The sequence below is a fragment of the Bufo gargarizans genome, chromosome 1 (genome assembly GCF_014858855.1).
Source record: "Bufo gargarizans isolate SCDJY-AF-19 chromosome 1, ASM1485885v1, whole genome shotgun sequence".
NCBI classification, from domain to species: Eukaryota; Metazoa; Chordata; class Amphibia; order Anura; family Bufonidae; genus Bufo; species Bufo gargarizans.
In genome coordinates this window covers 109,483,741-109,497,137 of record NC_058080.1, presented here as the reverse complement: position 1 = coordinate 109,497,137, position 13,397 = coordinate 109,483,741, and the positions used below count along the sequence as shown (strand labels likewise).

Sequence of the window (13,397 nt, the reverse complement as noted above, 5' to 3'; positions counted from 1 at the left end):
TAGCAAGAACTAAGTGCTTCAAACCTTTAAGACCAGCATTGTAATGGTGTGAGTCATTCTTATCTCTGCTATGGGGCTCCTTCACTTTTAGGTAAGCAACTGACTCATCCGTTGTATTTACAGCATTTTTCTACTGCACAAGCAAAAAGCTTCTGAAGAACACAATCCTCAGATGGAATTGTAAGTGAAGGGTTTGCTGATTAGACACATTAGAGAAAAATGTTTCTCTGTGCAATAATTGTGCATGAAACATCTGTAAATAAAAACGTGACTTACAATATAATTTTTATAATGCCCAAAGAGCAAATCATTAGGGCCTCATCACACCAATTTTGACAATCCACCTTCTTGCGCTAATTTATGAAGCAGGGTTTTTTTGTGGCATTTTTTGACGCTTTTTTGCAACTTTTTTTAAATGAATGGGTGTTCACCTAAATTTAAATTTGCATTCTTTGCTCATACATGCCAAAAAGCACCCCAGAAAAGTGAGGACACATATAGCACATTTTTTCTGCTGCGAAAGGCGCTGGAAAAAGCAAGGGCTGCTTATCATTGAAAAGAATGAGAGGCTGCGTGAAGGTATTTTTTTTAGCACTGATTCTGAGGTGGAAAACTCACCAAAATTTGCACCAAAAAACTCAGTGTAAACAGGCCTTTAAAATGTACATTATATTCTACTAGAAGAGTAGAGGGTTCTTTTGATGGGTCCTGGTTCCTCCACACCCACAAGAGAACCAGCGAGGTCCATCAACCGACGTGAGAGTCAGAAACTCACTGTAGAGTTTACCATTCTGTTTTTAATATTTTTTCTTTAATAAATATTGTTTGTATTTGTTCTGATAAACTATATGACCTGTGTGTGCTCTAGTAAAAGCATGATGAACTGTTCATCTAAAAACGGTCATGATATGTTTGGTAACAGTGGGTCTAAGGCCCACCGGGGTGACACTGCATATTTCAGGATGACACACAATGTTTTTCGGATGCTTATTTTACTACATGATGAGAGGAACCTTTGTTCCTCCAGTGTCACTGACTCGAAGAGCCTCTCCAGAAGGTAGCTAGTAACAATGATGCTCTCTGGCTTTATCTGTGTGGTTTAATATAGGTTATGCAATCAGTGTCATCCACTGAGCAAACAGACCAGACACCGAGAACAATTTGTTCCGTGTTTGATTGCTTTGTGCCAAATAAAATGGAACTTTCACAGTACAAGTAAATGATTGCTGTGTTTAAAACCAGGGAAAGTTATTAGCTCTGTAAACAAGGTACAGCTCACAGCAAGGATCAGTTCCTTACAAATGAGTGTCTTGATGTTTATACACAGTCACATCCTGACAGAAAGCAATAGAAGCCTCTCTGCTACGTAGAATGAATCTTGGTTATGAAAGCCATAGACAACCTGCTGGTGATTTTTACGATTTCCTGCACACCTTCAGATGAACTGAAATATGTTTAAATACCTGATAGTAATTGTTAATGTTCATGCTGAAAAATCTGTATACAATTGAGCTATGTTCAATGCTTGGCTTTTCTGTTGCTTTGCTCCACCATAGGAGCAGAATATTGCCACTTTACTAGACAAAATAGTGCAGTGCTGTCTTGTCCGGCATTGGTTCACGAAATAACATCAACATTCAGTTCCAAGGAACATTTTAAAGAGGATCTCTACCTAATAAAAATATAATAATAATATGGGCAGCACGGTGGCTCAGTGGTTATTACTGGTCCCTTGCAGCGCTGGGGTCTTAGGTTTGAATCCAACAACGGACAACATCTGCATGGAGTTTGTATGTTCTCCCCGTGTTTGCGTGGGTTTCCTCCGGTTTCCTCCCACACTCCAAAGACATACTGATAGGGACCTTAGATTGTGAGCCCCATTGGGGACAGTTGGATGCTAATGTCTGTAAAGCGCTGTGGAATATAGTAGTGCTATATAAGTGCATAAAATAAATATGTTATAATAAATCCTCAAAACTGATCGGTTGCTTGAAAACTTTATGCACTCAGAGATTAAAACGCTGATCTTATGACTAGAGATGAGCGAATCGAATCCCAAGAAGTGGAATCCGATCCGAATTTCAGGATAAAATCAATTCGCCTAGAAGCCGAATTTCCTCGTGCTTTTTGTCAGCAAATCAATTTAACCTGAAATAGTATAAAAAAAAATAGAAAATAAAACTTACCTCCTCCATTTGCTCGCAACGGGCCGATATCCTGTGCGGCGCTAGATTACATCATCATGCCGACGTGATGACGTCATAGGTCACCACGCCAGCCGGCATGATGATGTAATCTCGTGCCGCACTGGATTTTGGCCAAGATCTTCAAGCAAGATGGCGGCGGCCAGCCCTTCGTGAGAAAATGGAGGCAGTAAGTTTGACTTAATTTTTCTTTATTGTTAATTTTACACTCATGTATGAACGCGGCATCTGAGGAGTACAATGACTGGGGCGGCGCTATTGCATACAATGCATAAAATGTGCTTTTTGTGAAATCCAGGGGAATTTGGCCGAATCAAACTTAAGAAATTCGCTCCTCTCTATTTATGACTATCTCTCTGGACTACATGCAAGTAAATATTCAGTGTGCAAATGATAAGGGACATGCGTCATCTACTCTGCCTGCACAGCCTTAGATTATCAAGTACATGTGACAAGTTTAGAAACACCCCTTCTTGGAAAAATATTGTGAGGAGATAAATATGTTCTCCTAAGATCTTCTCCCTTATAACACAAGTCACAGAATGGCAGTGGCCATTGACAACCAGCCTGACATTTGGTTTCATTATTTCATTCATGATAAATTGTTTAATGCTAGTGAGTCTGTGGTCAATAGACTTTGGTGCCCACAGTAGTAATAGACTTTTATTGACTTTATGTCTAAAAAAGTTTAATTATTTTTCAGACTAGTATAGAAATTCTCTGAGATTTATGTCATTAGAACATAACAAGGTTCTTCTTTATAACGTAATGCTCATTAGCTCTCCAAGTGGAGGTGTGCATTCCCCCTATGACAGGCATCAACACAATTGTGGATTTTACTTGCATAAGGAAATAAACAACCTTCCAGAGAATTGTAATCTCTTTTACCATAATTGCATCATCACTTCGCTTGATGTAACATGGCTGCTTTTGACCTTTCATATAGAACTGCAAGCAGAACCCAAGCCTAATCTTAGGTCTAGGCTGTATGGCCATTAATCAATATCTAAGAACAGTAGAGAGGGTCATTTGTTAGTGTCAGTATACTGTATGAAGATATATTAACCTGAACTAACAGCTGAAATACAGTATGTTGTAATGTCAGCATATTATAAAATACACTGTTGGAAACCAGCCCCGTCACCAGGTCCTATCAAATTATGTTTTAATAAGTGGAAGCAGGGTTTTCCTTAGGTTTTAGTCATTTGGAGTACAGCTTTGTTTCTACCCAACTGAACATTGTCTATTGCTAGCTTATGTAGGTTTTCGCTATTCAACAGGCATTTATCTATTTTTATCTACCATTTCATATTGAAGTATTCTTGCATAAGGAGCCATTCAGACAGAGCTTTCTGTCAGCTGGATTTGGTGTGGATTCCGCACCTACTGTTTTTTAATGGAAGGCTGTACTTTCCTTCATGTGGACACAGTTTATTGTGATGAATGTATTAGAAAAGGACATGATACAACTGTCAGAAAACTCTATGTGAATAGCCTCTTATCTTGCCATGCATTTCATTGATGTTAGTCTAAGCATTTTCTTTTCCTAATCAGCACTATATGCTTTTGTAAATTATACCCCATGGTAGTATTTATAATGTCCACCACATAGTGCCCCAGTATCTATAATGTCCTACACATAGTGCCCCAGTATTTATAATGGCCCCAAGATAGTGCTCCAGTATTTATAATGTCCCCCCATAGTACTCCAGTATTTGTAATGTCCCCCACATAGTGCCCAGTATTTATATCGGCCTCCTCTTAATGAACCAGTATTTATAATGCCCCCCTTGTAATGCTCCAGTATTTATAATGACCCCCACATAGTGCCCAGTATTTATAATGTCCACCACATAGTGCCTCAGTATTTGTAATGTCCCCCATATAGTGCCACATTATTTATAATGGCCACCACATAGTGCCACGTTATTTATAATGTCTACTACACAGTGCCCTGGTATTTATAATGTTCCCCAGTATTTATAATATCCACCACATAGTGCCTCAGTATTTATAATGTCTACCACATAGTTTCCCAGTATTTATAATGTCTCCCATATAGTGCCTCAGTATTTATAAAGTCCACCACATAGCCCCAATATTTATGATCTCTTCTATATACAGTAATGCCACAGTATTTATAATGTCCACCACATAATGCCCCAATATTTATAATGTCCCCCACATAGTGCCCCAGTATTTATAATGTCCCCCATATAGTGTCTCAGTGTTTATAATGTCCACCACATAGCCCCAATATTTATGATCTCTTCTATATACAGTAATGCCACAGTATTTATAATGTCCACCACATAATGCCCCAGTATTTATAATGTCCCCCACATAGTGCCCCAGTATTTGTAATGTCCCCATATAGTGCCACAGTATTTATAATGGCCGCTACATAGTGCCACGTTTTTTATAATGTCTACTACACAGTGCCCTAGTATTTAAAATGTGCACCACATAGAGTCCCAGTATTTATAATGTCCCCCACATAGTGCCCCAGTATTTATAATGTACCTCATATAGTGCCCCAGTATTTATAATGGCCGCCACATAGTTCCACGTTATTTATAATGTATATCACATAGTGTCCCAGTATTTATAATGTCCCCCACATAGTGCCTCAGTATTTATAATGTCCCCCACATAATTTACCAGTATTTATAATGTCTTCCACATAGTGCCACAGTATTTATAATGTTCCCACATAGTGCCACAGTATTTATAATGTTCCCACATAGTGCCACAGTATTTATAATGTTCCCACATAGTGCCACAGTATTTATAATGTTCCCACATAGTGCCACAGTATTTATAATGTCCCCCACATAGTGCTGAAGTATTTAGATTGTTCCCACATAGTCCCCCGGTATTTATAATATCTACCACATAGTGCCCCAGTATTTATAATCATGGGGAATCACAATGCTAGGAGCATCAGGTCCTGCTTCTTCCAGTGCAGTTCCCTCACGTACAAGTGGATGAGGTAAGTATTTTTAAGTATTTTTTTTATTTTAACACCCTGAAAGGCACTTTTTTTCCTCAGTGTATCCTTTTTTTATGTCTGTTAGAAGGGTGCACTCCTGTCTAAATGGCCATTAAAAACGGGCCCATTAATTTCAGTGGGGTGCATCTGGCCATAAAAATGGCGAAAAAGAAGACATGTCCTGTTTTTCGGCAGCTGCTATTTACTGGCCATGTGAAAAGCCCCTTAGACTTTAATCAGTTCTTAAAATGGCCATGTGATGGCCATTACAAAAAGGGCTGTTTTTCACTGTGAATGAGTTCTTAGTTATTTAGACGCTATGATTGGAAAAATTTATTGATACGATTTGCTAGGTAATAATATTGAAGCTTTAAAAAGATATTATAGACTTTTTGAGACAGAATGGGTCCCTTGGTTGGACTTTATTAATATTTATGGATTACAGGAGGTAGTGAGATATAAGCAATTGATGGGGGAGATTTAATAAGAGAGATTTATTTATTTACTTATATTTTTTATTTTATTCTCTATTTCTCTTTGTCTTGAAAGTGAAATAAATGTATTTTGCTATGAGTTTCCTGTTTCTTGTTTGATGGTTTTTGACTTGTAATATGTTATAAAATAGTAATAAATAGAAACAAAAAAAGGTATTCGGTTTTCATAGCAGCTTCTACGTCTCCTACCCTTGTGTGGATTTACCCTAATTTAATGTATCTAATCTGTTTCTACAGGCTATGGCATCTATTGGAAACTATGGTGTGAGGGTGAATACAGTGTGCCCGGCATTTGTAGACACACCACTCCTAGAATCCATTGATAAAGAAGAGAATATGGGAGAATATTTCAAGTACAAGGATAACATAAAGGACATGATGAAATTGTTTGGCATACTTGAGTAAGTATTAATGTATTATATTAGTACCTAGCGTGTTTTTCCTAAATAAGGTTACTGGTTTGCTTTATCAGTAATGCATAGGGCAATGTCACGGAAGGTGTACAGAAAACTTGAAGACACAAAATAAAGATCCGACTGACTGGATCCAAAACTAAGGAACAAAAGGGAGAGCCCTGCATCAGACCTGGCTCTCTCCCTAACTGCTCAGCCGATGCGAAAATCCCAATGGTAGATGATCGCATATCGTCGTACCTCGACTGTATAACACCTGAACACCCTATAATAGTGAGGGGACATGACCACCGGCTCCCTACACTTGATACGGAGGGAGTCAGGGTCACCTGGGATCCAGCAAACAGGAAAACACAAATGAATGAACAAAACTTATCTGTAGAAGACTCAGTAGTAGGATCAGCATGAACACACTCCAGGAAGTAATATAAACCGCAAAGTGATGCAGTATGGGAAGGGATTTAAAGGGAAGCAATCAGTGCAACTACATGACAGCAGAGAGAGGCTAACGAGATGAGAAAATGAAAGCAAAACAAAAGGAACCTCAAGGAGGAGGTTCTGAAGAACGTCTGTCAGAGCTTCTCAGATGTCTGGTGGTGACAGGCAGTTGTTCAGAGTCATTCCTTAGTTGGGGGCCAAAGAAGCAGAGGAGAGCCTTATACTGAGAAAGCTGAGCCTCTAAGTGTAACAGAAACGCCCTGGTTGCTCCCAGAGGCTCATTTGCATATATTAAAACATCATAGTTTTTCTCAGCAATGCGGGCACATATGTACATGGGACCAACACAGATGCCTTCAGCTGCCAAGCGCACATGTAACAGGTCAGCCAGTTTCATAGGTACAAATCTGCTGACAGATGCCCTTTCAATAACATTCTGGGATATATTTTATTCATTAAATAAATGGAGTATCACTAGCAGTATAGTCACAGCAAATGCCACTACAAGTACATGTAGGTATGTGAGAAAGCCAAATGATGCCTGTTATCAAATGATATGAATTACTCACATCACCATGCAAAATGATCACCATTCTCCTTAGAGAAAACACAGCTCTGTGCCCAAACCCTAAATTAAACAGCTCTGCTTTTCTCCCTCAGAGGAGGAAGTACCAGCATTACCCTATAAAGCAGACTCACACAAGCATGTTACACAGATGCAATAGCCTCATTGGCGTTGCTAGGGTCTATCAAGATATTTTGCCCCTATGCCCCACACAGTAATAGTGCTCCCTTTAGGGTCCACACAGTAAGGCCTCCTGCACACGAACGTGTGCTTCCAGGGCACCGTTTTTGCGGATCCGCAATACACGGGCACTTTTGCATGTGCAGTCCGCATCACGGATGCGGACCGATTCACTTCAATGGGTCCGCAAATTCAGAGATGCGGAATAGTGTGGAACGGAAGCACGGAATGGACCCCTACGGTGACCACCAGGAAGGAACAGAGAGACGCCGGATCCCTGAGAGAACTGACCAGGGGAACAAGTGAGGTTCCAGTGGATGTGTCAACCAAGAGCAGGGAGATGACGGGAACAGATTGCTGGAGTTACACCTCTAAACGTGGTCTAGACAGAATCTTAACTGGCAAAATTGAGAAGGGTTCAATTTTATATAAAATGATTTATAGTGGGACTCATTGCGGATCAGCAGAAGTTGCATAGCTCCGTACCTGATGTCAGAGAGTAGCCTGGGCACCCCCTTTAAAATATGAATATTTGGGAAAAAATAAAGTATAAGTCGAAAATAAATAAAACGATTACAACGCTAATAGTGCCCAGTCGAATAATTCAATGTGTGAGTTATAAAGCAGTATATTACTGTATATTGATGACAGCGCTTCAGTGTACTAATACCTGGAGTACTTACCATGTTTCCCACCACAGAATATTGCACTGTGAGATGTTTATTCGTAGTGTCCACATGCTTTGCTAGATGTTGCATTAATCATTGTTTATTGTATTCTTGGCAAGCTTCATGTCGCAATACTGAATATTGTTTAGCATTATTTGCCACATATAACAATTGCCGTTTCCTCCCTTGGGCTTCATTTGTACTTGATTTGTAGTTGGTTATAAACTTGGGAAGTTTGTGTTAAAAAGTTAGAACGTGAAGAATTAGTACAGTTTTGCTTATTTTTTTTCGTATAAGTTTCCATGCTGGCTGAATGAGCAGACATATAATCTTTTATTTTTTTCACATTCTTTCTGGCAAAATTTCCCTTTGCATCCAGGGTTTGCATGGTATACTTTATCTAACTTTATCTCATCCTTCCTTCAATTATGTGTGTTTTAAGAATACTATCTTTAAGTCTTGAGGCTTTGCCCTGGGGAGTATCCTGCACAAAATATACACACCCTGTACAGTGTTTGCCTCCTGTACATACATAGATATCAGGCAGTTTTTTTGCAATTGAAGTTCATGAAAATATTGGAATGAATAAAAACACCTCCACAAGAGCCAAGTCCCATTACAATCATGAAAATGATGTATCTAATGCAAAATAGTATAATCTATTTCATATTATAGTAAAGTCTTGCATGAAAATATAAAGTATCTGCACTGATTTTGAGGTAGCATCTGGATGGATGGAGATGTTGTGGATCTGACATCATGGACTTGAGTGCAGCACATCCACCACGTTTTATAGTACCAGAAAAGTGGATTCGATTTGAACAAATCTCCTCAGACTTTGAAAATAAAATTGCAGCGTAAGCTGACTTGCAGTGCTGATTTTAAATCTGCAACAGGTTAATTTATAATGTGGATTTTCACCACAGATTTCACCCTTCGCAATGCGTAGAGTAAAATCTGCAATAAATCAGCAGGGGAAATTCCCCTGAGGACACACACAGCAAAATCCGCAGTGGAAATTCTGCCCCCATATGACCATACGCATAAAGGAAGTATCCTCGGAAAATGATGTATTGTTTAAATCAAGTTTTTGTGTTACACTTTTTTTTTTTTTTTTTTAAGCATCTTTGGTGATTTATTTTTTTTTTTACTTTTTAATCTCTCTATCTGTAATTACAATTTTTTTTTAAAATCTTGCAGTTTTCACAGTAAAATACAGTATTTCAATGTTTCCTGTCCTTTGAGAGCAGCCATATGGGCCATAGACACCGTAGCCTGAAGAGGACCTCATTGACTTCTATGGGAGATTTTTCTAGGCTTGCTCTATGACCTGTGCAGAAGTCGGGAGTGATCTTGTAATTTGTGAAGCCACCTATTGTTGCCTATGATGATAATGCAATGGCTATTGAAAAGTTGCCTGCACAGAAACTGAAGTTTTGACATATTATTAGGGCTGGTGCCCAGTTCAAAGACTGCATGAATCAGAAGACAACTTTGTATAGCATGTTGATAGCACTGCTGCTAGTCTTCTGTTAGCAATCATTTGGGGTCACTTAGGTCAGACCCTTACTGATACCATCAGTAAGGGTGGATGATCCTTTCTTCTATTTCTATGTTGTGTTATTCTTCTATTATTTTTACTTAAACTTTATGACTTAGTTGCCAGAAGTCTACAATGGGTTGGGCTGGGTACTAGCAGTTGGGTGGGGTGGGGTAGGGGGTGACCTTGCACAGTATGAGGCTATCTAATCAGTGCTGCCAGTATCAGTCTTTGCAGGGTCTCACCTCCAACTGGTAACACCCATCTAGACCCCCATTGCAAACTGCTAGAAATTCATTCAGAACTTCTAGAAGGAATAATAAAGGAATGGCCCAACATAGAGCCATAATCATAGACGCTCCAGAATTACCACATGGAGAATGATAAGTAGTTACTAGAAAGGTGGCAGGTCCTCCTTAAGTGTCATTTACCTGTACAATGTAATCGAGTTATTTACCTACTCACTTTATCACTATTTCTTTTGTGGCAGTCCATCATTAATCGCAGAAGGACTAGTCAGACTCATAGAAGATGAAACCGCAAATGGTGCAGTAATGAAAATCACAACATCCCGGGGAATTCATTTTGAAGAATTCAGTGCCCAGCAGCGGACCAAAGTGTGAATCTGCAATGAGAAGATTGTTCATTGTTGAATTATAGCTTAAGTACATATTCCTTTTTTATATTTAAAACATGTATAGTAAAATAGGAACAAGAGCAACAGAATAATGACTTTAAAATTAAAATGATGCAGCTAAATCACTGACTTTTCCACAAACTTTGCATTAATTAATAGTACAGTGTGTACATGAGAATAACTCTTCTACTATCTAGTTTGCAGATATCAGACATGGTGGCAACTATCTCACAGTCACTCAGGAGCAGCTCCAGGATAATGGAGGACATTACAGAACAGTCATGTGCTGAGCTATGAGCTTCCTATGTAGCAGTGCAGTCACTCTTTGTGTGTCTCCTCAGCTTATGGTCACTCCACTCTCCATAGACTTGCATTGACATGTATAATATGATCCTCCAATGGAGATGATCCATCCTGGACAATTAGTGGGGTAGAAGGGGGGTGGGGGTTCTGTTGACTGCTGAAAACAGAAGAATTAGACATTTCTCACCGATAAAGCATATTAGAAAGTTTCCTGTGGTCTCTTTTACTATTGATTTATGCAAAGTTCTGTAAAAAGTTAGTGGACATTTAAAGTAGATTACATTAAAGTAAATGTTCACCTTTAAACACCACCAGACCAGTTCTGTGTCATCTTTTTAACATATCTTTTTAGCAGTCAGAACTTTTCAGATACACATCTCCAAATTTCCAGTGCTGATAAAGATGTAAAGATATAAATCTGTCTGCATGCAGTCAACACTTGGGACCTTACTACACACTGGCCCCATTTACTATAATAATTATTCCACTTTTTTGGAATTGTCCGCTCCAAAATTCTGATGCACCTAAATTTAAACACATTTATTATTCAAGCATCCGATGCAAACAATTTGCAAACAGCTGAATATGTGTGACACAATGCAAAGAATCACCAAAAAATAAAAAACACACATATCATATAATGACATTTTATTGGTAGAAATACACACAATACAAATTAGACGACATCAAATAAAATGTAGCAGCAAATACATAAAGTGCCATGACAAGAGAAGACTCCCATACAGGAAACCTGGTTAGATATAATGACTCTGTTATGGATGTGAATATACAAACAAGCCAACCTTGGCGATAATATTTCATCCACCAAACACACATGGGCAATGCATTGATTATTCAGATGCACCAAAAATAATGATTTTTTTCCCCCCAAACCCTAGACATTTCCAGGTTTCAAAATAGAACGGAATGGTCTAACTTTAGATACATTTAATAAGCTGAATTCAATGATTCTGGTGCATAAAAGTGATGTAGAGTAGACCAATTAAGAGTGGAGCTTTTGATGGAAAGAATTTTGCCACATTTAGGATGGAATGTGGGCACACAGAAATCATTTTTTGCATTGGCACAGATTTTCAAGGCACGTTGTGACGTTGACACATTTTTTGCACAAACTAAGCCAACTATAGGTGTATACACTAAACAGTCTAAAGATACACTAGTTTTATCAACCACATTTTCAGACTGTCACAGGATTAGTAAATGTGGGCCACTGTTTTATTAGTTTACTTTCACATCTACGTTTTTCCTTTCCTTCATTGAGATCCAGCACCGGATCTCAATACCGGAGGAAAGTGCATCCATTTTGTCCCAATTCATTGTCAATAGAGCAAAACTGAACGGAAAAGAGTGCACCAGAATGCATTCCGTTTGGTTGCGTTCCCAAACCGAACAGAAAACCGTTGTAATCCGGCATGGGATGCGGAGCAAGCAACATTGATCCAACATGACACACAATGTAAGTCAATGGTGCCGTCCGATTTCTCGGACACAATAGAAAACGTATCCTGCACCCATTGACTTAAAATGGTTTTAATGCCGGATCCGTCATGGCTATTTTAAAGATAATACTACCAGATCCATTCAGAACTGATTCTGCCGGTTGTATTATCTAGACGGAAGCATTTTTGCTGGTCCATGCCGAATCCAGCAAAAATGCATATGTGAAAGTGGCCTTATTGATTTCAATGTATAGCGGATGCAGTCAGCTCCAAAGCTCTATGTGGAGATAACTGCAGACAGAATTTTAATATTTAACTCTATGCCTATGCAGGGGATTTGGAGCACTGTATCAGAAAAACTCTGCTTTCATTGCAATATTTCATTCTGAAATTAAGTGTGAACATTTACTTTACAAAAGATCATTATTTTGCTGTAACTCAGGTGAACTGTCCAGTTTATGTAAGGTCAAATGCATTGACAGATATGACATATCATGGCAGTTCGCTAATAGGGCCTATGAGTGCTCTATAGGATGTACATAATGATAAGTAGATAGAAGGCTCCTAAAATCTACCTTAAAAAACAATGGGGCTCACTTACTAAGGACTGGTCTTTCAGCAGTATTAGCAAAAAGACCACCAAAGTAAAAATGTGGCCAATTTATTGAGGCACCCGCTGTCTGAGCACCAGAAACGGAAGTCTACACTGATTAGGAGCTGGAGTAGATTTCAGGGATAAGTTACACCAGTTTTCTGGTGTAAATGAGTCTAAATGCTCCTGGCAGTAGTGGCCCTGCTCCTTCCACTAAGGTCCACTTTAAGATAAAAGTGGCAAGAGCAGTGGAGAAACGTGAAAAAGTCTAAATATATATTTTTTCCATATAATGTCACTTGGGCAAAAATTTGTGACTTTTGTCCAGCAGAAAACTGGCTTACTAGTTTTATAAATGAGCCCCAATGTCCATGGAAATGAAGTTTATTATTAAGCACAGACTGACGCAATAAGAATGTGTATTTTACATTGTTTTTAATTAAATGGAGACTTATTGAAAGCATATGTATAGCGCAGAAGAGTAAATCTTGTACTATAAATCAACTATCTACAGCTTTTTCTGTTTGGACCAAAATTAAATCTTTGCCTTTAATTTAACTGTGCCGATCACTGAAGAAAATTAAAGTGTGACAAATATATTTGTGATGTATTGATATGACCTTTAAGCTAATTCTGATGCTTTGTGTTTGAAGGGGTTTTCTTGTAGACTATTGATGACCTATCCTCTCAGTATCTGATCGGTGGGGTTCTGACTCCCGACAACCCTGCCAATCAGTTGTTTGAAGAGGCCATGGGGCTCTATTGACAGCAGACCAAGCACAATGCCATACATTGTATAGAGACTGTGCTTGATATTGCAGTCCCTGCCTGTTCACTTGAATGGGACTGAACTAGACATAGGCCATGAGACCGATGAACATGACATCACTGACCACAGCACTCACTGGAGC

General features: G+C 38.8%; 1 protein-coding gene across 1 annotated transcript in view; it reads left to right on the top strand.

The window, feature by feature from the left end:
- Positions 1-13,085, top strand: part of HPGD (15-hydroxyprostaglandin dehydrogenase) — a 66,534-nt gene extending 53,449 nt beyond the window's left edge. The window contains exons 6-7 of the mRNA XM_044297250.1: positions 5,928-6,091; positions 9,985-13,085. Of these exons, the coding sequence (XP_044153185.1) occupies positions 5,928-6,091; positions 9,985-10,117 (297 nt within the window). The 3' untranslated portion in view covers positions 10,118-13,085. The remainder of the gene's footprint in view (positions 1-5,927; positions 6,092-9,984) is intronic.
- Positions 13,086-13,397: the final 312 nt, after the last annotated feature.